This window comes from Orycteropus afer, unplaced genomic scaffold (assembly GCF_000298275.1).
Source record: "Orycteropus afer afer isolate SDZICR_OR568_19922 unplaced genomic scaffold, OryAfe1.0 scaffold00264, whole genome shotgun sequence".
NCBI lineage: Eukaryota > Metazoa > Chordata > Mammalia > Tubulidentata > Orycteropodidae > Orycteropus > Orycteropus afer.
Genome location: NW_006921851.1, coordinates 2,619,352 through 2,644,902, shown reverse-complemented (window position 1 = coordinate 2,644,902; position 25,551 = coordinate 2,619,352). Strand labels below are relative to the sequence as shown.

General features: G+C 37.2%; 1 protein-coding gene across 1 annotated transcript in view; it reads right to left on the bottom strand.

The window, feature by feature from the left end:
- Positions 1-8,765: 8,765 nt before the first annotated feature.
- The window catches only part of GALNT11 (polypeptide N-acetylgalactosaminyltransferase 11), a 76,218-nt gene continuing 59,432 nt past the window's right edge, over positions 8,766-25,551 (bottom strand). The window contains exons 6-11 of the mRNA XM_007950141.2: positions 21,623-21,740; positions 19,357-19,509; positions 14,607-14,825; positions 11,404-11,508; positions 9,209-9,346; positions 8,766-8,897 (exon numbers count right to left, since the gene is read on the bottom strand). Of these exons, the coding sequence (XP_007948332.1) occupies positions 8,766-8,897; positions 9,209-9,346; positions 11,404-11,508; positions 14,607-14,825; positions 19,357-19,509; positions 21,623-21,740 (865 nt within the window). The remainder of the gene's footprint in view (positions 8,898-9,208; positions 9,347-11,403; positions 11,509-14,606; positions 14,826-19,356; positions 19,510-21,622; positions 21,741-25,551) is intronic.

Here is a 25,551-nt window from a genome sequence, read left to right as displayed (position 1 = left end):
TGTAATCTCCCACAATGCAACAGCTCTCCTCCCACTTCCTCCCCATAGCCACCTCTTCCCTGTGTCCTTTCCTCCCATGCACTCCTGCCCCTGAACTGTCTCCTTGTGCATACACAACCCTTCTATTCTCCCATGATTGATCTCTCTAAGGTGTCTATCTACCTAATGTAAATGTTCAGCTCATTTGTCTGTCTTTTGTTTAGCTAGAAGCCACAGGTATGGGTTCAATTCCAGACTTGAAGGCAGCTAGGGGCCATAGTCTCAGGGGTTCCACCAAGCTCTATCAGACCAGCAAACATGGTCCCCCCTCTTTTTTTGAATTTGAATTTTGTTCAACATTGTTCTCCCACTCTATCCAGGATTTCCTACATCTCCCTCCTAGATCCCCGGGGCTCTGAGTGGCTGACAGTGGTAGCTGGGCACCATCTATGCTTTTGGTCTCATAGTCATATAGGCTGAGGATCATATAGTGTACCAGTAACTTGGATTAATTGTTTCCATGTGTCTTTGGTTTTCTTCATTCTTCTTTGCCCCAGATGAGAAGACACCTATCTTTGCATCTAGATGGCTGCTTGCAAATTTTAAGATCCCAGTCAGTACTTGACAAAGTAGGATGTAGAACAATGTTTTTGTGTAGTATGTTATGCCAATCAACCTTGATGTCCCCTGTAATCATGGTCCTGAGTCCACAGGTCCAACTACTTGCTTCCTCAGGGTAGCTGGCTGTGGCCAAGAAGTGACTTTCTTCTTTTTTGATGTATGCATCTATTGCTATTAATTGGCCTCTGATCACTACTTTTGCTGTGTCTCAAAGATTTTATGTTGTGTTTTCATTCCTCATTTGATTCAAGGAATATTTTAATTTCATTGTCTATTTGTTCTATTACCCAGCATTTTTAAGGTGGGTGTTATTCAGTTTCCATGTGTTTGCTCTTTGTTTGTTGATTTTCCTATTGCTGGTTTCTAATTTTATAGCATTGTGATCTGAGAAGATACTTTGCAGTATTTAATTGTTTTAAAATTTATGGAGGCTTGGTTTGTGGTCTAACATATGGTCCATCCTGGAGAATGTTTCATGTATTGGAAAAGAATGTGTATTGTGCTGCTGTTGCATGAAGTGCCCTGGAGATGTCTATAAGGTCAAGTTGGTTGATTGTATTGTATAGTGCTTCTGTGTCTTTGTTGTGTTCCTATCCAGTTGTTCTTTCATTCAGAGTGGTGTATTATAGTCTCCTAGCTCTGGTAGCATAGTGGCTAAGACACTTGCCTGCTAACCAGACGGCTGGCGGTTCAAACCCACCAGCCACTCCTCGGAAGGAAGGTTGGGCAATCCTACTTTCGTAGTGATACTGCCTCGGAAACCCAAGGAGGGGTCGCTATGAGTTGGGTTTGACTCGATGGCACATAACAACAACAACAACAACAACAACTATTATTGCACTAGGAGCTCTGGTAGCATAGTGCCTAAGGCACTTGACTGCTAACCAGAAGGCTGGTGGTTCAAACCCATCAGCCACTCCTCAGAAGGAAGATGGGGCAATCTACTTCTGTAGTGATACTGCCTCAGAAACCTATGGAGGGGTCACTATGTGTCAGGTCCGACTCAATGACACATAACAACAAAAACAACATTATCACACAGTCATGTATTTGTTTTTCAGTTCTGTTAAAGTCTGAGTTATGTGTTTGGGGGTTCTTTCCCTGGTGCACAAATATTTATTAGGGTTATGTCATCTTGCTCAATTGAGTCTTTAATCACTATATAATATCCTTTCTTGTCTCTTACATTCCTTTTTGTCTTAAGTCTATTTTATCAGAAATTAATATTGCTACTCCTGCTCTTTTTGATAGCCATTTGCTTATCTTTTTCCAACATTTGATTTTTAGTTTTTGTATTTGTGTCTAAGGTGAGTCTCTTGCAGGCAGCATATTGATGTGTCATGTTTTCTAATCTAGTCTGCAACTCTCCATCTCATCTCGAGTGATGCATTTGATCCATTTACATTCAGTGTAATTATAGACAATTATGAATTTATTGCTGTCATTATGTGTTTTTTTTTTTCATGGTGTTGCTTAATTCTTTGTTCCATATAATGCTGAGTTTATTTATGAATTTTGTTATCATTTAATTCATTGCTATCATTTTAGTATTTGCTAAGTATTTTTACTTCTTTTTTATTTCGATGCAAAGGTTTATCACTTTTCTTTGAGGTTACTCTGTGATAATTTTCTTCCCAAGTTTAGAACAGTCTATTCTATCTCCCAATTATCTTGACATCCTCACCATCTGGAAGTTCTTTACCTACACATTTTTTTTTTTTTTAACCTCTTTTTGGTTTGTAGTAGTCCTCCTTTACTAGTTGATGTCTCTGGTTCCCTGTTTACAGTCTTGTAAGCTTATTTTACTTTGGATACTTCTATAACTATGTTGGTTTCTGGGTTATGTCATCATGTGTACTATCCATCAGTTGTTGTTTGTTGTTGCTGGCTCTCTGTCTGAAGGACTCCCTTTAGCAGCTCTTGTAAGGTTGGTCTGGTTTCAACAAATTTGCTTTATTTCTGTTTGCCTGGAAATGTCCCAATTTCAGCATCATATCTGAGGCACAGTTTTGCTGGCTATATAACTCTTGGTTGGCATTTTTTCATTTCTTTCAGGGTTTTATATATATCATTTAAATTGCCTTGTGCCTGCATGGTTTCTGCCGAGAAATCAGAGCTTAGTCCTATTGGTTGCCCTTTGTAGGTAACTTTTTGTTTGTCCCATGCTGCTTTCAGGATTCTTTCTTTGGCTTTGGTTTTGGTGAGTTTGATGATGATATTGCTTGGTGATTTTCTTTTGGGATCTATCTTATTTAGGGTTCACTGAACTTCTTGAATGAATATATTTTTGTTTTTCACCATATTAGGAAAATCCTCTTCCAATAACTCTTTGACAATTTTCTCTGTGGTTTCATTTGTCTCTTCCTGTTCTAGAATTCTGATCACATGTAGGTTATTCTTCTCGATGGTGTCTGTGGTAGTTAAGGTTCTGTGTCAACTTGGCTGGGCCTGGTTGAGTGGCTGGGCAGCTAGTGGTTGTTATCCCCCATGGCAAGACTGACAATCTACTCCATGTATATAAGCAGCAGTTCTGGGAATGGTCTCTAGCTTATGGCACATTTGAACCCAGCATGTAGTCATGTCATTATCAGCAGCTTGTCATGCTATGCTGACCTTGGAACTTTCAATGGACTTAAATCAATGGCCTGCTGTGTTGTTTGTTAACAACAGAACTGTGCCATTTTATTAACCTTGGACAAAAGGTCAGCCTCAGCAGTCAGTAGCTGCCTGAAGAGATGCCTCTGGTTTCAGTGGGCTGAGAGCAAGAGGCAGAGCTGAAGCCCAAGGTTGAGGGGCTTTCACACAGCCCTCAGAGCCTGGCACTTGGAACTCAGACTTCTAGCCTCCAAACATTGTAAGAATAAACTCCTGTTTGTTAAAGCCATCTCCTTTGTGGTATATTCTTGTCAGAGCAGCACTAGGTAGCCAAAACAGTATCCCATGTGAATCTTTGGCTTTCTTAAATTTTGTTTTGATCTTTTTGCTGACTGATCCCTTAACAAAGGAGTACCAGCTCAACTCACCCTCAACTGCTCTTCACAAACAGCTAACAGAGATCTGTGCACACACTCATTCTCTATCACACCCACCAGGAGACAGGTGGTGAGTGCTTAAGTGCTACAAATTATTGAATAAAGAAGCATAGTGCCCTACTCACACACATATATCAAAACAAAATAAAGAAGAAAAAAAAGTGTTTGGAGAATCACATCAACATACAACCACAAATAAAACAAATATAAAAAATATCATAATGTCTTGCAGACAACGAACCATTACAGTCCACACAAAGAAGCCAGATTAAGTAGTACAAACAAGGGACCTGAATACAGACCCAGAAAACATACCTGATACCTGAGGAAGCAGCAGCATTGGAACTTCCTGATAAGGAATTAGAAAAAATATTTAGATCTTTGTCTTCACTCTCACTAATTCTGTCTTCTATTGATTTGATTCTACCCCTCTGTCTGTGGAATGTGTTATCTATTTTTGCCATCTTAGTATTAACCTTCTGGATTTGTATTTGTTGGTTTTGTACCATTTCTAGTATTTGTTTATTTTTTCATTTTGTTCTTGTATTGTTTTCCTAAATTGTTCTAGCATTTTGTCTGTGTTTTCCTCATTCTTGTCAGTGTTTCTTTGATCTGTCTCTCAATCCACTGAAGTAATAAATGAGAAGAAAAATTTTTATATTAAAAAAAGAAGACAAAAGGAAGATAATGCAAAAGGGAGAAAAAGAAGTCCACAATTATCTGGGCATGGGGGAATAAAAGAACGGAGCAAAAGTAAACTTGTAAAGAAAAAATGGGAAAACTGCAAAAGGAAAAAAGGGATGGGAAGAAGAAGAAGAAAGAAGAAAAGAAAGAAAAAGAAGGGAACCAGGAAAAGGGAACAGGAAAAAAAAAAAAAAACAGAGAAGGTAAAGAGAAATCAATAAACAAAAGGAAGAAAGAGGAAGAAAAAAAGAGTAATTTAAAAATAAAGAAAAACAAAACTTTGTGGGGTGGGGATGGGCACCCAGGCTCTGTCAGGGCACAGATCAGGATGGGATTCCTGCTGGTCAAGAAGGTGTGTGCTGGCGAGGGATGGCCACACCTGTGTTCACCAACAGAATGTGAGGTATAAGAATAACAAGGGGAATATTGCACCTTTCTAGGCATCAGCCTCCAGTGTGGTTGCCCATGCTGTCCTCGGCAAGCAGAGCCTATTCTTAGGTTGCTGCTCAGATCAGAATGCAACTTGCAAATATTCAAGATGGCTGCACCCTCAGGACAGCCAGCAGTACCTAGCTCTGTTTGTCTCCTTCTTCTGTTTTCCTTTCTAGTTGTCACCCACCATTGTAGTCTTTTCATGCTTTGTCATTGAATGCCCATGCATTCCTTGATGAGCAGAGCCAATTCTTAGATTGCTACTGGATTGGTATGCTGCTTGTAAACATTTGTCTCCTTATTCATGTTTTCATTCAGGTTCTTCTAGTAGTAGTAGTTGGTATTTAATCCAGTTCCTTATCTTTCCCTTAAAGCTCAGAGTTCAAGTATTATCTTCAGTTATCTGTTTTAATTGGTTTCTCATTTCTTTATTTCAGAGGGTCTGTATAGCTTTTCTGCCTACTCCACCATCTTGCCAGAAGTCTGTCCTTTTATTCTTAACCTATTTGTGTCTTCATATTTAAAGTGAGCTTCTTATAGGCAGGGAGCTCTGGTGGCATAGAGCCTAAGGCATTTGACTGCTAACCAGAAGGCTAGTGCTTCCAACGCACCAGCCACTCCTTGGAAGGAAGATTGGGCAATCTATTTCCATACAGATAACACCTTGGAAACCCAAGGAAAGGTCACTATGAATCGGGACAGACTCAATGACAGTGAGTTTGGTTTTTGTATTTTTCTTATAGGCAATCTGATGATCTCTGTCTCCTTACTGGGGTGTTTAGAACCATTCACATTTAATGTAATTAGTGATATTTTGGGAAGTAAATCTATTATCTTACCACTATTTGATTTCTATATCTACCATCTCTTCTTTATCCCAAGGCGCCCTGGTGGTATACCACCAGGTTAAGCACTCAGCTTTTAACCAAAAAGTCAGCAGTTCAAACCCATCCAGTGGCTCTGGGCGACAAAGATCTAGCAATCTACTCCCATGAAGATTACACTCCAGAAAACCCTAAGGGCAATTTTATTCTGTTACAAGGGTCACCATGAGTAGCAACCAACTTGATGACACTTAACAACTCTTTATTACATTTTCCGCCTTCTTTTGGATTATGCTTCACGATTCCATTTCATCTCTTTTGTTGATGAATTCTGTGTTATTTTAGTGTCCATCATGATTGATTTTCATGTTTTGTCATTGAAAAATTAATGTAATATAAGATTTAAATCTAAAACATGAATAACCTAAAAAGAGAGTAAGTAGAATTCAGTAATCACCAAGTTGTACCTTTAAAATTTTTTTATGCAATAAATAATTTTTAAAGGAAAAATACATGAGTATGACTTCTATTAAAAGATCTGACTTAAGATTCTTGGCTCTCGAATTCTTGAAAAAATTAGTTGCTCCCAAACTTCTGTTTCTCAAGAAATACCTTTTCCCCAGATTCTAAGAATTTAATTCTTCTACATTTAAAACAAAAAAAAATCTCCAAAATATAGTCTTTACTTTCTATCAAAAGTTTTTCAAGAAGGAAGATTTTATGCAAAACACCGCATAACGTGAATGAACTTGGAGGACATTATGCTGAGTGAAATAAGTCAATCACAAAAGGACAAATATTGTTTTAGGACGTTATTGTAAAAGTTAAGGAAAAGTTTATCTATTGAAGGACATTTTCTTTGTTGGTTACCAGGGGTGGGAGGGGAGGGCAGGGAACACTGTTAGGTATATAGAGATAAGTATTAATTTGGGTGTAGAGAAGGGCAATGTACCAAATGTGAGTGACCAATATGGCAGCATTGAGGATGAGAAAGACAGAGAGAGGTACATGGGAGGTACAGACAACAAATATGAACCCTTTTGCACATACAGTACTGCATTGTCAGTGAAGGCAAATATGGGTATATGGATGGATAGATGGGTGGACAGGCTGAATAATTAGGTATGTCTATGAAATGGGAAGTGTATCCAAGAACATATATAGGGTTGGCAGACAATGGTCCTATAAGTTTATGTGAATGATCAGAATTCCCAGGTGTATAGTAGAGCTGACAAGGGGCAAGGTTGTGGTCACTGTTTGGTCACAGCCAGCTACACAGAGGGACTGAGTAGTTGAACCTGCGGGCTTGGGACCATAGTCACAGGGACATCAAGCTCAATTGGCATAACAAACTATACAAAACATTGTTCTACCTCTTACTTTGGCGAGTAGCAACTGGGATCTTAAAAGCTAGCAAGCTGCCCTCTAGATGCAACGATGGGTCTCTCCTCGTCCAGAGCAAAGAAGAATGAAGAAAACCAAAATTCATGGAAACAATTAGTCCTAGCAACTGGTACACCATCCGAGCTGCAGCCTATTCAACTATGAGACCAGAAGAACTAGATGGTGCCTGGCTACCACTGTCATCCACTTGGAAGGGGATCTATGTAGAAGATCCTTGATAGAGAGGGAGAACAATGCGGAACAAAACTCAAAATCATTTGGAGAAAAAAAAAAAGGTGGGGACCAGGTTTGCTGGTCCAATAGAGCCTGGTGGAACCACTGAGACTATGGGCCCTAGCTGCCCTTCAGGTCTGGAATTGAACCCACACCTGTGGTTTCCAGCCAAACAAAATACAGGCATGTGAGTTAAACACTTACCTCAAGTAGATACACAGCTTGGAGAGAACAATCATGGGAGAAAGAAGGGCTGCTTATGCACAAGGAGACAGCTCAGGGGGCAGGAGTATATGGAGGGATGGACACTGGGAAGAGGTAACTATGGAGAGGAAGTGGGAGGGGAGCTGTTGCATTGTGGTAAACTGTGGTCAATGACATGAGACAAAGTATATGTGAACTGCTGCATGGAAAGTGAATTTGCTCTCTAAATCTTCACCCAAATCACAATTTAAAAAAAAAAAAAAAAAAAAAGAAGGAAGATTTTAGTGATGAAAAGTTACCACAGATGAAAAAAAAAATATATCTATTTGGCCATTCTTTGAACTTGAATTAACTGCCTTCTAAACTGTTTATCTGGGGTTTATTTTTTTTTAACCTGATATTTGGGCATTTACATTATACAGACAATTCCAAATTTATATCTCTAATTCAGATATATCTTCTGATATCCTGACCTCTACTTTCAACTGCCCTATTTAATTACACACCCTGGAAATTTCAGAAGCAACTTTAATGTAGAGTGTCAAAAATCAAATTAACTTCAGCTTCAAATTTACATACTCTGTTTAAGAAGCTATAAAGTGTCCCCTAAATGAGGGTTGCCGCCTAGCTTTTTGGTTTATCAACTAAGCTGAAAAAAGTACCTTCTTATCACACTTAACACACACAAACGAGAACTCAGACCAGAGGCCCCACTATAGACAAAGAATAGAGAAGACTAAAATCCTAGGTAAATAATCAAAAAGATTCTTTATTTGAATGGAGATTGTATCATCATTCATCCAAAATAATTTATAATAGTTAACTAACTCTTAAATATTGTCTTATAAATGATGCCTCTGAAATTAAAAGTAATGTAGGTTCAGTTTTTTAAAAATTATTTAGAACAAACTAAACCAGTAACAATAGAAGCAAAAAAAAAAAAAAAAAAAAATTAGCTATCTCCTATGAAGTCTTCCAAGAAAGAAATCATGACAAGTTTCTGATCAGTTAAAAAGATCCCATCATTAAAAGGGATTAAAAAGACGCAAAAATGAATTTGAATAAAAAGTCAATTTCCTAAGTTTTGTTCTTTTGTACAAAACCAAGTATTCTGAGTTAAAATTACAATCTGGTTTCCCTCTACAGGTAAGATAGTCCTTAACAAGCAGCTCAGAAACAACATTAATGTCTTGGTGAAATGTACTTCTGCATCTACTGATGGTCACATGGTGGCAGGCATCTCCACAGGAGGACAGGAAAATGCTTATCCTCTACAAGACGCTTCTACCCAATCAGGAGATCAGTTCAGGATTTTCCTTGTACCGGCAATATTCTGTCTAAAGTATCACATTTTTCAGAGGCAGCCTCCATCTTAACCTTCCAAATGCCACTGTTGTAAGGAGGAGCCATCACAGATTGCCATAGCAACATAGCCTTTCTGGCTCAATGGATCAATCACTTTCAGGCACTGTCCAACTGACACCTGGTACAGCCGACTATTCTTCTGGAAAAAAGAAAAGGTTGCAAGAAAAAATACCACCAGTTATTTGCTTTTACTTAAAAATCATAATGGCAGAAGATGGTGAAGAAAATACAGATATCTAGAAGGGATGTGGCTAACTCGACGGTACATAACAAAACAAAAAAAAAAAGAAGGAATGTGGAGCATTTAAGAATCTCCCTTCAAAATCAGAAATAACTCTAGGATAGACTACAGCTCTTCCCTGAGTTGAAGCAGAGTTCAGGTACAGTGCTCCCTCACACAGTCTTGTTTATCTTTTATAGCTTTCCAACACTACTAAGCAAGCTTCTCACCCCAAAGGTCCATTGCTGGGATCCTCCTGATCCATGACATTTCATGAGTCGTGGTGGGTCTGATGAACGAGTTTCTGACATATCCAGGCAAAGGAGATTATTTAAAACCAATTCATGCTCTTCATTATAAACCCAAACCTAGAGAAAAATAGATTTAATAAGAACCCAAGTTTAGTCTTAGATATAGAAACTCAGGATTGTGTAACATTTCATGTGCGTGGAAAATCAGTATGTTTTGTATGGTCTCGTAAAACAGAAACAGACCAGGGACAAGAGTTACCCATAGGCAGATATCAATTTAATAATCTGAAAATGAAGTGCATTAACACAGGATAAAGTGAGGTCCTACTCAGGGAAGAAACCTAAGTAGTGGATGGATTTTGTAAATTAAATTTACCTAATTGGTTGAATTTAATTGATCATCTGGATCTAACTGTACATTCTAGGATTCTATGATTAGGTAATTCTTTTAATGTCTACACTGAGTAAGAATTACAGGAATCCAACTAGGCTGCTGATTTGTCTTCCTGAGACAGAAAATACACAAGGGTATTACTTTCATATTTCCCTTATCTGTTGGAGGAGGGTGTAATGGTGTGTTTAGGCTGTTATATCACATTATCCTGCAGAATATTACACTTTAATCCCAATCATAACAACATTTCAAATGAGATGTATGATGTAAACTTGATTGCACAGAAGCAGGACTTTCCTTAGTTTTGAAAATTACCTTTCAGGATAGTCTTCTTAAGGATCTGAGTATTTTCAGAATCAAAGGTCTTCTCTCAATGAAGTGCACAATGGTGATGAATAATTTCCTTTCTAATATCTACCATCATTAAATCTAAAAGGAACAGTTTTTTCTATCCTATGAAGTATGTTACTCATTCCGTCCTCTAAGGCCCAAGATATGTGCTGTATCCTACAAATATGAAGGTAAGATTCTCTATCAGTGCTATATATATATAATTTTCTGTGACAATGGAAATGTCTTATGTCTGCAATGTCCAATATGGTAGACACAAGTCATATATGGTTAATGAGCACTTTGAAATGGGCTAGAATGACCAAGGAAGTAAATTTTTATTTTATCTAATTCTAATTAATTTAAATAGCCACATGTGGTTAGTAGCTATGGTACTAGTGCAATTCTATATGGTCACAATGGTATGGACAGGATAATACAACTCCATCACCCAAATTTCTTATATTTTCTAGATCAATTAAAAATTCAGCTATCCCGGAAAAAAAAAAAAATTTAGCTATCTTATCCCAGTGTGTTCTACAGCAATGAAATTTCACAATTTTAATACTTAAATGTACATCACTGACACCTCTCTCCATATCCGAAATGGCACAAAAATCCATTTTTAAACCATATTTTCAAATATATCACTTTACATGTGGAAAATATCACTATGCATGAACTCTTCTAGAAATAAAATTTTATATGAAATTTCAAAATATATTATTTCCACCAAAAAACCCAAGTGTTTCTTTCATTCTTAAGTTAAACCAATCCACCACTATATGGAAATAAAACTGACTTATGACTTGTTATCGGCATTGTAATCTTGACTCACTACAACTATGAGATTAGATCACTGTTAGGTTATACTATTTCAGAAGATAAAATCAGCTTGAAATTACAGTTCCATATTGAAATAACGTTTTTTTGACCATTTTTAAGGTCACTTCAAATACTAATATCACTGAAAAGACATATATACACTGAGATTAAATTATGTAAATAACATGAATCAGAGTTCTGTTATGGCTTCCTTTCCTTAACCACTAATAATCAGGAAAATTTGGTTGCACAGAAAACTCTACAAAAAATACTCTGATTCCTTAAAGCAGATTTAATGTTCCTGTCCAGGAAGAAGATGCACTTCTTTTGTCCTTTCTAACAAATCCTTAAAGCCTGTAAGTAACAATGCACATTCACTCTCTATGACATTGGAAAGTACACATAATGCTCTGGAAAATGGAAATGCTACAGTGACAAACAACCTGCAGAGGTAGGAAGCCTCTACAAAGGAGGTGAAAGAGTTGTACTAGTCGATCTCTAGGGCCATTCCAAACTGAAACGTAATTTCAGAAAAGTCTGAGTATTGAACATCTTGATGTCAGCTTCTTAGCCCCTGAACAATGAATCCCTGAGTGCTGGCCCTGTGCCCGCAGCCAGCACATACCTGATTCGGGTCACTGTAGTCACATACTTTCAGCACCACCAGGCCTCCTTTCTGACTTGGGCGGCCCTGGGCCACCAGACATTTGTTGGTCTGGGGATGATAGAGCTGCAAAAGGAGAGAGGGCTCTTGACAACTTGGAATGCAGAGAAACACCAATGTCAGAAGAAGCTTTAGAGCGCTTAAAGAGGAGAGTTTGAATGAAATGAGACTATGTTAATCCACAGGTACGAATGTCAAGGGTCATAAAAAGATAAGCATTTTTAATTTCTAAATTCTGGCCCCAGCACATGGGAAGATCAAAGTAGGTAGTGCCAGGTTGTAGGCAGTTTTACACTGTATGCATGCAGCAAGCAGAGTAAAGTAGAAACTCTACATAAAGATACAAGCTTACCAACTTACTGTGGGGATGAAGGAAATTAAATCATCATCCCTGCCCTAAAGATCCTTAAAATGAAATTGAAGAATAGGAACAAAGGGTATAAACAAGACCCAACAAAATAAGATAATACAAAATTAAATGTAATATACATGCTAAAGTAGGAACATTTGTAGAGTATCAATATCATGGGAATTCACAGGGGAGATAACTAAAAAAACCGCACATATTTAGTATATTATGATATTATTGTTGTTATGTGCCGTCGAGTTGGACCCGATTCATAGTGACCTCTCCTTAGGTTTCTGAGGCAGTATCACTACGGAAGTAGATTGCCCCATCTTCCTTCCGAGGAGTGGCTGGTGGATTTGAACCTCCAGCCTCTGGGTAGCAGTCAAATGCCTTAGGCACTACGCCACCAGAGCTCCCATATTATGATATACATATTAGAAAAATCTTCCCTAGGCTCTTTTTAAAAAGTGAGCCTGACATCATTACTTTCTGCCTCCTCCCTGACCACCCCCCTTCAAGAAACCCTTTAGTGGCTTCCCATTGCTCTTAGAAACAAAGCAAAACTCCTTACGATGGCCCACAAGGTTCTGCAGCTTCTCACAGCCCTCCTCCCACTGGGCCCCATGGATAGACAAGCCTACCTACCCCTGCAGGGAGCAGACTCTGTCTGCACCACCAACCTCTTGCTGGAAGGATCTTACTCCTCCCTCACACACTGGTTAAAGAACACGTTCAGGAAATCCTCCTTAACCAGGCAAATCTCCCTGTACTATGTACAGTATACTGTACAGAAACTTATATTTTTAGAATGTATGGCCCTGTATTCCTCTCTACTAGAAACAGCACTTGACACAAGTGCAATTTTTCTTGGTTTATTTAATTAATTTTTGTTACCATCCCCCTTAAGTCAGGGACAGTCCATTTTCACTCACTGTGACCCAAGCACACAGCAGTGCCTCATTTGTAGCCGGCATTCAATAGAAACTCATTGGATAAATGAATGACTGTCAATAATGATAATAGTACCAACAACAATTATATATATTAGTGATGGCAGGGATGGTGTTAAAAGAAGAAAAACAGTAACCTGAGTTGAGTAGTACAACAGAAATGTAGGGACAAAATTTCAATAGGTAAAGTATGAAAGGAGAAAATCAGGGAGCTGAGGAAAAAATACTATAAAACATAAAAGAAAGGGGTAAAGCAATAACAAAGGGAAGCAAAGTGAATCTAATAAGGGGTAAAAGATTAGTTTAAGTGTTAAATGAGATTAGATACACAAGGGAAGAATAATAAAAGATTTCAACTACGTAGACACATTGGTGTTATTTTTACTTAATAAGAAAATATTTAATAATAAACACCTTGATTTTGTTTGTTTGTTTGTTTTTTTAAAATATCTTACAGGATAAGGGAGAACAGGAAGGGGAAAACTCTAGGCTTAATTCTATCTTCCTTTCTCCCAGGGTGAAAGAACCCTAGAAGAAGTGCCTTCTTTGTGGAATAAAAGAAAGGCAAACTGGGCAACAACGATATTTACCCTTAACTTTCTGAAAGCAAGTTCTAAAAACTCAGGAAAAGACAATTTATAGCTAGAAGCCCAAATATTTAAGTGTCATTACATAACTGTGAATAAATTTTATTAGAAACAAAAGAGAGACATCTAAGAAACATGTGGTTCGACAACATGCTGACAAGCTCAGAGAGTAGCCTGGAATTCAGGATGTCCATAATGCCTAAGGCACTTGACTGCTCACCAGAAGGCTGGCAGTTCAAACCCACCAGCCACTACTCGGAAGGAAGGTTGGGCAATCCTACTTCTGCCTCGGAAACCCAAGGAGGGGTCGCTATGAGTTGGGGCCAACTCGACGGCAAACAACAACAACAACAACAACTTCAACACAGGCCCTGCCTCTGAACTATGAACAGTGTACAGATACTTTATTTCCCCTTTTTGGACTGCCCTCTGACAAATGAATTTTACACTTTTACATTTCCTTTATAGTTATCCCCAGCTTTTTGAACATGCACTTTATGTCACTTTACTTTTACAAAAGATCTACATAAATACCTGTATCACTAACCAAAAGAAACCTGAAGAGGAATTTTGCTTTTATGAAAAAAGACGAAAGCAAAACTAGTGTTCAGTGTTTGTTTTGCAGTGAGCCATTAAAGAAGCATCATGCACCCTGAGTAGTTGAGAGTGGCGCCGCCGAGCTCCTTCCCCTGGAACAATGCTCAACATCTCAGCATGAAGCCACCACAGCTTTGAACTGTGCCTGTGAACACTATTAAGTTAGTGTTATTTTAGGTTTTACGTGCTATTTGGTATGATTTGATAGGTTATTTTTGAGTCTGGGAATGCTCAGAAATTTTTCCCATATAAATTAATGGTACATAACAACAACCACAACAAAATAATGGTAATTGCTTCTTTGTTTTATACCATTTTGGTTTATGAAATGTTTCATAGGAACACTTTACTTTTGGATGGTGGTGGAAACCTGTCTTTATGTGTATATTCATGTGTATATTTACTGTCTTGGAAGGTGTCATATAACTTATCTTTATAGAAGTTATGTTTCCTTTAAAGTATAAATGGTCTTAATAGTAACAACAAAGATATTAAAATTTCTGAGGTCTTATGCCTGAGTAGAGGAAGTTCTCATAAAAAGAACAACATAGGGCATGCTATAGTCTATCATAAAATACTAAGTCTAAAATGTCATTATTATAGCTTATGTTCATATCAAAGTACCCCATATCCCATATCCCACAACTTTTAAGAAACATTTTGATAAGATTAATTTCTTACCCTCCCACGTTGAAGGACTTTGGGGCGTTTGGGCCCTCTATTAATAAAAATGGGTTGCTGTGGTTTGGCATTGGGCCCAGATATCTGCATCTCTGGGTAAATATTATCCAAATACCATTTAAATGATTTACAACCCAACTTCCTCCTCAATTCAACACGTTCACTAATATTCCCATAGCTTCTAGTCTTCAGATCAGGTCTTAAGGAAAAATACTGCTCCTGAGTTTAAAAAAAAAAAAAAAGGGAAAGAGAATGGATATTTTGTTAAAAATGAGTTTTAAGCAATTATTTGCCAGGTTTAAAGAACAACTGAAAACAATGAATTATGAACAAAAGTAATTCCATGCTGGTGTTTATTTGATGTTACCAGAAAATGCCAATGAAGAATTTTCACACAATTAGGTGCATGACTAACTGCCAATGATAAGACATCTTAAACTGTAAAATACATCCCAGTTTCAGAATGTCACCATGTATCAAAACATGCACCTAAGACTCAATGAAACAGGCTAACAGATGAAATAGCAGTTTCAGAATTTTTGTTATCAGGATTCTACATTCATAAAAATTACTGAAGACCCCAAAGAGGTTTTGTTTGTGAGCTTTATCTATAGATATTTACCACATTAGATTTTAACAGTAAGAAATTTAAAATGTTATAATTCAGTAAAATAACATTGTAACTCATATATATTTACATTATCATAAATATTATGCTAAATGATGTTCTTTTGAGTAAGAAGAACCATATTTTCCAGAACCAAAATATTTAGACAACAGGACATTGTTTTATATTTTTATAAATCTTTTTTAATGTCTGGCTTACTAGAAACCAGTTGAATTTTTGTATCTGCATTCAACCTGTTGTTATAGTTTGTTTTGGCCAAAATATATTTTAAAAAATATGACCATATTCAAATATATAGTTGAAAAGGAGAATATTTTAATAACTATTTCAGATAATTATAGATATTCTTCTTTGATACTACATCAAAACTCAATTAACTTAAATGTTAGTAACAAAATGAAATATGAATTCACATCACTGAACTTCTCATTCTGTGTTTCACAACACCTAAAGGTCTCTCTTGTTCTTTGAATGGATCTTTTACCCATTTAAAATTTTACAACATCGTGTATTAATCATCTGGAAAGCACTGGTCCACTGAGTTGTGCTTACAAAGGCTGAGAAAGTTTTCTATACCTATCCAAAAAATTACATTCATAAATATCACCACTGATCTCATCAGAAATATTTCATAGTACTAGGAAAATTCCATCAACACCCATGGAAGCAGTATCAATCAAGAAATCAAACATATTCCATTGGGCAAATCTTCTGCAAAAGATCTCTCTCTGAAGTTTAAAAAGCACGGATATCACACATTAAGCACTAAGATGCATCTGACCCAAGCCATGGTATTCTCAATTACCTCATATGCATGTGAAAACTGAACAATGAATAAGGAAGACGACAGAAAAATTGATGTATTTGGACGCTGGTGTTGGTAATGAATATTGAATATACCATGGACTGCCAGAAGAACAAACAAATCTATCTTGGAAGAAGTACACCCAGAATATTCCTTAGAAGTGAGGATAGTGAGACTTTGTCTCACTTACTTTGGACATGTAGTAAGGAGGGACCAGTCCCTGGAGAAGGATAGCAAGCTTGATAAAGTAGGTCAGTGAAAAAGAAGATCCTCAGTGAGATGGATTGACACAGTGGCTGCAACTGTGGGCTCAAATAGCAATGATTATGAGGAAGGTGTAGGATCATGCAGTGTTTTGTTCTGATGTGCATGGGGCACTATGAGTTAGAACATTTTCGATGGCACCTAACAACAGGAAGCATCCAGGCTCATGGTGGTAGATAAAAATTCTTCAAAATTCTAATTTTCACTTGAAAGGCTGGATATTTTATCATTTGCAAGAAACACTCAGTTGTTTTTTTCCAAGTGAAAGGCTGAGTTAGTTCATTTTGAGAAAATGTGAAATACCCAAATATGAATAACCTGGGTTTGTGAGTTAGCTGTTCTTTTACATCAAAGGAGTGTTAAGTGAGGCTGGATAAACCTTGAAACTACTGCCCTGAGAAAATCTTTAAACCTTAAACTAAAAATATCACCTGAAGTCTTCTTTAAACCAAACAATTGTTGTTGTTGTTATGTGCTGTGGAGTCGGACCCGACTCATAGCGACCCCTCCTTGAGTTTCTGAGGTGGTATCACTACGGAAATAGATTGCTGAACCTTCGTTCCGAGGAGTGGCTGATGCATTTGAACCCCCAGCCTTCTGGTTAGCAGTCAAGTGCCTTAGGCACTATGCTACCAGAGCTCCTAAACCAAACAATATTTTAGCTTAATTAGTAAAAAATGTCTGCCTTGAGCACTGTGCTCTTTTAAATAACTAACTATGTGGGATCAAACTGACAACAGCAAGTAGAAGATTAGATAGGAAGTTTAGGGGGGGGTTGTTGTTGTTATTATGTGCTGTTGAGTTGGACTCGACCCATAGCGACCCCTCCTTGGGTTTCTGAGGCAGTATCACTATGGAAGTAGATTGAGCTTTATATGGAGGAAACAATTTGGAAAAGGAGAGTGAGAATGGTTGTACAACTTGAAGAATGTAATCAATATCACTGAATTGTACATGTAGAAATTATGGAATTGGTGTGAGCTCTGCTATGTATCAATAACAAAAATAAATTATTTTAAAAAGGGTGTCCTTTGAGAAAAGTAGCTAGTTTACCTCATAACTCAAACAGTCCCACAAGTGTTTGTCCTTGAAACAGCCATTATATTTCAGTATGTAGCAAAAGTAATTTCTGCACACTTACCAATTTGTCACACAGAATACTAAAAAGACATGTACTCAAGGATTGAGACTTAATAAAATTAATTATTTTTACTACTTCATCCATGATATTCTTAAATGAAATTGGCATTTTTTCTCCCTTAACTTTTGGGTGCATGGCAGCAAATACTACTAGTTGAGTTTGGTGCCACTGTCTTAATTTATACTATGGTACCAGCCATTTTATTCTATTGTTTTACACCATCAGTGCAAAGACAGCACAGTGAAAAAGGCAAAGAATGTATTAATAAAACTGTGGAATTAGCTTTAACCTTGAAGACCTCCTGCGAGATCCCTCCACCTGGGACCATGTTATGGGTTTGAACTGTGTCCCCCTAAAATAGGTGTTGAAATCATGAACACTATACTTGTGGATGTAATCCTATTTGGAAATAGGATCTTCTCTGCTATGTTAATGAGATTTTATCAGTGCAGGGTGTATCTTAAAACTAACCACTGCTGAGTAATATAAGGAGCAGAATGGACAGAAGCAAGCAAGCAAACACAGGGGGAAGACAGACACTACTTGAAGATGGTGGAGGTAGACTAGTCTACAATACAAGCCCAGGAACTCCAAAGACTGCCAGCTACTAGAAGCTGAAATAGACAAGGCAGTACTTTCCCCTTAGAGCCAAACACTAAGTTCACATTACTAGCCTTCTGAACTGTGAGAAAATAAATTTCTGTTTTTGAAAGCCACCCACTTACGGTATTTTTGTTACAGCAGCACCTGATAACAGACAGACCCATGGGTATATCTGGACTGAATCCATGTGTATATTTGGATTGTTGTTAGACAGTGGTGATTGACTTCAAGGAGTTCACAGTCTAGTAGGGAAGGATATACAATATAGCAGTGCTGTAAAAAGTCTCTATATTTACTCCACAGCACAATTAGTCGCTTCATTCTCATCCTCCCATAGTACACAACTCATACTTCCATTGGCAGTTATCTTACTGTGTTAAAAACTACTGTGTGTTCCCTTATTCCACTTTGTATTCCCAAAATCCTAACACAGAGCCAGGAATATAGTAGGTGTTCAATAATTTTTTGCTTAAAAAATAATTGTGTAGGAATGTTCACAGCAGCATTATTCAAAACAGGCAAGAACTGGGAATAACTCCAAATGCCCATTGTCTGATAAGTTTATGCAAAATGTTAAGTATATCTATACAATGGAATATTATTCCACAATAAAAAAGAATGAAGTACTTATACATGCTACAACATGGATTAACTTGGAAAACACTGTGTTAAGTGAAAGAAGCCAGACACAAAAGACCATATATCATATGATTCCATTTATAAGAAATGTCAGAATACACAAATATATAGTTAAAAGGTAGATTAGTGGTTATTTAAGGCTGGAGAAGATGGGGATTAGAAGGTGATATAGAGTTTATTTTTTGGTGATAAATGTATTCTAAAATTGCTTTATGAATTGTATCTCATAAAGCTGTTACCAAAATAAGATCATTAAAAGTTATTTATGGTAGAGCAGGAAGGAATAATAAATGTGCAGAGTCTAACAGAGGAACTAATGGGACTGGGCCACAGTGAAGCTCAACAAGCAAAGCAAAGATGCCAAGTAGTGTAGGAGCCATAGCAGAGGAACTTAAAGGGATGCAGAAACTAAAAAGAGAGGATTTCTTCTGATGTTAGCTGCATCTTCTTGTAGAGTGATCACTTAGAAAATGTGAAGATGAGTCAGGTTATAACAAGGCCACTAACTGGGTGAAGAGAAGAGAGAGAAAGGAGACATAGAAAGAGATGGCCCTAAAGAAAAGATCAACCAAATGGAAATATATAAAACCAAAAAGGAAAACAATGAAAATCCTCACCAAGGCAGTGGCTGCCCTACTATTCACCTTCTGTATAAGAAACTCCATCTCACCTTGTATTCATCCAGCCAGACGTGGGCCAGTCGCAGGGAATTGTGGGTCATGGTGTCCTGCCCTTCAGGAGACCCATATGGGCGCCTTTTCCGGAAAATGTGTCCTACTCTAGAGCAAGGAATGATGAAGAGCTTACCTCCACACATCCAGATCTGGTCAGAAGTAAAATATGAATTAATCGTTGCCTCATTACTATGAAATCAATGTTATGAATTTTCCTGAAATTAATATTTACTGTATAGGTGTTTCTGAAACATTGTAGAGATGTTTTATATTATCATATATAAATATTCAAACAGAAGTGAAATAGGACCAAATGTGGGTTCCTGCCCGGTGTGCGGTCAGGCCAAAACAGTTTACACACCAAGTGATTAAGAGGAGAGAAAATTATTTACTGCAAAGTGGCAAGGAGACAGGGGTCTTTTTACCCAAATCTGACTCCCCGAATCTAAATCGAATTACAGTTTTTGTAAGTTTCAGGAGAGAGGGTTATGCATATTCATAAAAATTTCAGGAATCTGGGCATGAGATAGTTGATGATTGGCTGAAATTTCCTTCACCTCAGTTTAAAGGGACAGTTGTTTTTTAATGCAGTGCACTTGCACACCAGATGAGTCACATTGGATTCCTGTCATCAGCTGATCGGGGCTTAGGCAGAGGGGAGAACGTCAGTTCCCAGCAACTTCAGTCCTGCCTGCTCCAACACACATGCACATGGGCCAAAGTTAATTTTCAAGTTGTTTCCTAAGACACATTAACGTGTTTATCACCTGTTTCTAGGGGAATAGCAGTAAAGAATGTGCAAATTGGCTTTTCATTCCATTCAGTTCTTAAGGAACTGAGCTTACTGTGTTTACTCATCTGTCTCCAACCAAGGTCCTATTTGTCTTAACCAGTGTGGGGAAATAGTTGAGAGTAATTATGTTTAGTTAGTTATTTTCAACTGGGGTCCTATAACCAGGGTGGGGGAAATAGTTGAGTTTTGACTTTACTCGGTTTCAGAAGGAAGTCAGAGGGTAACTTAAAAAAAAAAATATTGGTCTTCATGAATAAAAATAAATTAGATTCTAAAAATATGTTAATATTCATTTACCACCATGTGTTTAAAATTGCACCTACCATACTTAGGCATTTTAACAGGTCAACGTAACATGATATGCTTGCTCATCAGTCCTCTAATTTCAGTTGCATAGGTACATTCTTTTATAATGCTTATATACTTTTTTTAAAAACAATTTTTTAAAATAGGCAGAAATGACTCTGGATTATGATTCAAAAGATCTTAATTCTCATCTAATATTTGCCCTTGTCTATCATCTAGATTACATTACACAAACTATTTTACTTTTTGTGGGATTCAGTTATATTTCCTAGAAAATGAACACATTGAACTAATAACTTCTGCCTCTCAATTTTAAAATTCTAAAGTTTATATAGGGAAAAACTGCCTTCTAAGAACATGGTGATCAAACATTTTCAAAAATGCAACACAACATATTTATTAGGTCTTGTGTGCTGACTCCACCAGGAGATGGGAGGGCAGGAAATGGGGTATTTGCTAGGAAAGGGAGGACTTAGTTCTTTCCTTTGCCTCATTTTAGCCTTTTCTAAAGACTGTCACAACACCACAGTTCCCTGAGCCACAAATCCCACTCATACTCTCATCTTTTCCACCTTCAGGAATTACGAGGAAAGATTATGAAAGTTTAATCTTTTCCACCTTACGGAATTAAGCATAGGTTATGAAAGCTTAATTTTCCACTCAGGTGAGAGGCAACTATAGATATAGAGGATTTAGTAAGTTATATATCATGTGACAATTTATTAGGATACTTCTGACACTGAAATGGGAGCTAATAACTTTCCAGGAGAACAGTTGTGAACCAAGACTGCCTGAGGCAAAAAGGGAACTCTGATCAGCCTGACTATAAATATGTAGTAGTATTTAGAGAATTATTAGTAAACGGACAGAGAAATAACAAAACTCCAGATTAAATTTAAATTAAGATTTCCTGAATCACAAACATTTATTATATGCATATCTTTTAAATTCTTATAAAGTAAACACATATTTTTTTTGTATGTTTTAGATATTTTGAATGGGTGTTATCCAAAGCATAGACTATGATAAACAGGCATTCATTAAAGACTGTTTATCAATAAAGATAATCAAGGAAAGTTTATTGAAAACATAGGATTGTGGATGGAAATTATATCCCACTACTCAAAAAGTTAATATATAAGCATACAAAAATATAAAATTACCCTAAATGATATTTCCAAATTTTCTCCTCCCCAGATATCCATGCCACTGTCATACTGTCCTAATTCATTGAAATAGTGTCTATTCATGGCAAACAATCCTCCAGCCATTGTCGGTGACCTAGGAAAAGAAAATAATGACTGTAACAATTCTATCAGTTATTTTATCTATTGTTTTCATTTTTAAAAATTCAGTGCGCCTTTGGAATATTAAAAATAAAAACTACATTAACTATTATATATATATTATAATAGATAAAATATATTTTATCCAATATTATCAGCTGGGTCATAATTCATTTTTCTATATCGTAAATGATATGTGCTGTATTGAACACCAATGACCAAAGATCTGATGAGTAGTGGGATGGTATCAAGGATATCATACAGAAAGAAAGTAAAAAGATCACTAAAAGTACAAGAAAGGAAGAAAAGACCATAATGGATGTCAGAAGAGACTCTGAAACTGGCTCCTGAATGGAGAGAAGCTAAAGTGAATGGAAAAAGTGATGAAAAAACAGATGAATGGAAGATTTCAAAGAGCGCTCAACAAGGCAAAGTAAAGTGTTATAATGAAATGTAAAGGGACTTGGATTTAGAAAACCAAAAGTGAAGAACATTCTTGACATTTCTAAGCTGAAATAACTGAAGAAAAAACTCAAGGATTCTATGGGCAAAATGTTGGATGATGTAGGAAACATCAAAGAAGATGGCAGGAATATACAGAGTCACTGAATCAAAAAGAATTGATTGACGTCCAACCATTTTAGGAGATTGTTGTTATTTGCCGTTGAGTCGGACTCGACTCATAGCGACCCCTTCTTAGGTTTCTGAGGTGGTATCACTACAGGAGTAGATTGCCCAACCTCTTTCCAAGGAGTGGCTGGTGGGTTTGAACCGCCAGCCTTCTGGTTAGCAGTCAAGCACCTTAGGTACTATGCTATCAGAGCTCTCTTTTAGGAGGTAGCATAAAGAACTGGTGGTACTGAAGGAAGAAATCTAAACTGCATTGAAAGAATGGTGAAAAACAAAGCTCCAGGAATTGACAAAATACCCACTGAGATATCTCAACAAACACGTAGAGCTAGAGGCACTCACTCAGTTACACCAAGAAATTAGGAAGATAGCTACTTGTCCAACTGACTAGAACCCATTCTAAAAAAAGGTGATCCAACAGAATACAGAAATTATTGAACAATATCATTAATATCACATGGAACTAAAATTTTGAAGATAATTCAATAACAGTTACAGCAGAATATTGACAGGAAATGGCCAGAAATTCAGAAGTGGGTGTGGAATGATGGATATAATTTCTGATGTCAGATCGATCTTGGCTGAAAACGAAGAACATCAAAAAGGTGTTTATCTGTGTATTATTCACTATGCAAAGACATTCAACTCTGTAGATCATAACAAATTTTGGATAACATTGCAAGGAATGAGAATTCCAGAATACTTAACCGTGTTCATGAGGAACCTGTACATAGACTAAGAGGCAGTCATTCAAACAGAACAAGGAGATACTATGTGATTTAAAATCAGGAAAGGTGTCTATCAGAAATGTATCATTTCACCATACTTATTTAATTTGTTTGCTAAGCAAATAATCAGAGAAGCCAGAATATATGAAAAAGAACATGGCATCAGGAATGGAGGAAGATTCAGTAACAACCTGTAACACTCGGATGACCCAACCTTCCTTGCTGAAAGTGAAGAGGACTTGAAGGACTTACTGATGAAAATCAAAGACAGCCTTAGAATGGAAGACTAAAGAATTAAGAATTAAGTTCTTTAGTCATGTTGTCAGAAGGACCAGTCACTGGAGAACAATATCATGCTCGATAAAGTAGAGGATCAGAGAAAAAGATGTATTGACACAGGAACTGCCACAGTGAGCTCAAGCATAGCGAAGATTCTGAGGATGGTGCAGGACCAGAAAATGTTTCGTTTTGTTGTACAGGGTCGCTATGAATCACACCAACTTGATGGCACCTGACAGTAACACCACTACTCATCTGTCAGTTTGTCTTACTGTGGTGGCTTATGTGTTGCTGTGAGGCTGGAGGCTATGCCAGCAGGGTCACACCGGATTTCAGCGGAGCTTCCAGACTAAAACAGACTTGGAAGAAGGAAAGGGCCATCCACTTCTCAAAGAATTGGCCAGCAAAAATCTTATGAATAGCAGTGAAATACTGTCTGATATATTACTGGAAAACTTTATGAATATCCTTGAAACATAGTCTGATATAGTGCTGGAAGATAAGCCCGTCAGGTCAGAAGGCATTCAAAATATGACTGGGGAAGAGCTATCTCCTGAGTAGAACCAACCTTAATGATGTGGATGGAGTAAAGCTTTTGTGATCTCCATTTGCTGACGGGAATGACTCAAAATGAGAAGAAACAGCTGCAAACATCCATTAATAATTGGAACACGGGATGTACAAAGTATGAATCTAGGAAAATTGGAAGTTGTCAAAAATGAAATGGAAAGCATAAAGATCAATATCCTAAGCATTAGTGAGCTGAAATGGACTGGTTCTGGCCATTCAGAATCAGACAATCATATGATCTACTATGCCGGGAATGATAAATTGAAGAGGAACGGCATAACATTCATCACAAAGAATGTTTCAAGATCTATCCTGAAGTACAATGCTGTGAGTGATAGGATAATATCTATACGCCTAGGGGGAGATCAGTTAATACTATTATTAGAATTTACGTACCAACCACCAAAACCAAAGATGAGGAAACCAAAGAATTTTATCAACTTCTGCAGTCTGAAATTGATCAAACACGCAATAAAGATGTGTTGATTATTACTGGTGACTGGAATGCAAAAGTTAGAAACAAAGAGGAATTACTGGTAGTTGGAAAATAAAGCCTTAGTGATAGAAATAATGCTGGAGAGTGCATGATAAAATTTTGCAAGACCAATGACTTACTCATTGCAAATACCTTTTTTCAATAACACAAATGACAGCTATAAACATAGACTTCACCACATGGAGTACACAGGAATCAGATGTGGAAAGAAGCAATGGAGAAGCTCAATATCTTCAGCAAAAACAAGGCCAGAAACTGTGGAACAAACCATCTACTGCAAGTTCAAGTTGAAGCTGAAGACAATTAAAACAAGTCCCCAAGAACCAAAATATGACCTTGATAATATTTCTCCTGAATTTAGAGACCACCTAAAGAATAGTGATGCATTGAACACTAGTGACTGAAAACTAGAGAAATTGTGGGATGACATCAAAAACATCATCCATGAAGAAAGCAAAAGGTCATGTAAAAGACAGGAAAGGATGAAAAGACCAAAATGGATGTCAGAAGAGACTATGAAACTTGCCCTAGAATGGTGAATAGCTAAAGGAAATAGAAGAAATGACAAGATAAAAGAGCTGAACAGAAGGTTGCAAAGAACAGCTCAAGAACACAAAGTTAATTATGTGTGACAAATATGTGTCAATTATGTCAAGGAAATGTGCAAAGACCTGGAGTGAGAAAACCAAAAGGACAGAACACACTGGACATTTCTCAAGCTGAAAGAACTGAAGAAAAAATTCAAGCCTCGAGTTGCAATATTGAAAGATTCTATGGGCAAAATATTGAAAAATGCAGGAAACATCAAAAGAAGATGGAAAGAATACAGAGTCACTGTACCAACAGAACTGGTCAATTCATCCATTTCAGGAAGTGGCATATGATCAAGAACCAGTGGTATTGAAGAAAGAGGTCGAAGCTGCACTGAAGGACCTGGCAAAGAATAAGGCTCCAGGAATTGACAGAATACCCACTGAGATGTTTCAACAAATGGATGCTATGTTCGAGGCACTCACTTGTCTATGCCAAGAAATTTGGAAGACAGCTACCTGGCCAACTGACTGGAAGAGATCCATATTTGTACCCATTCCAAAGAAAGCTGA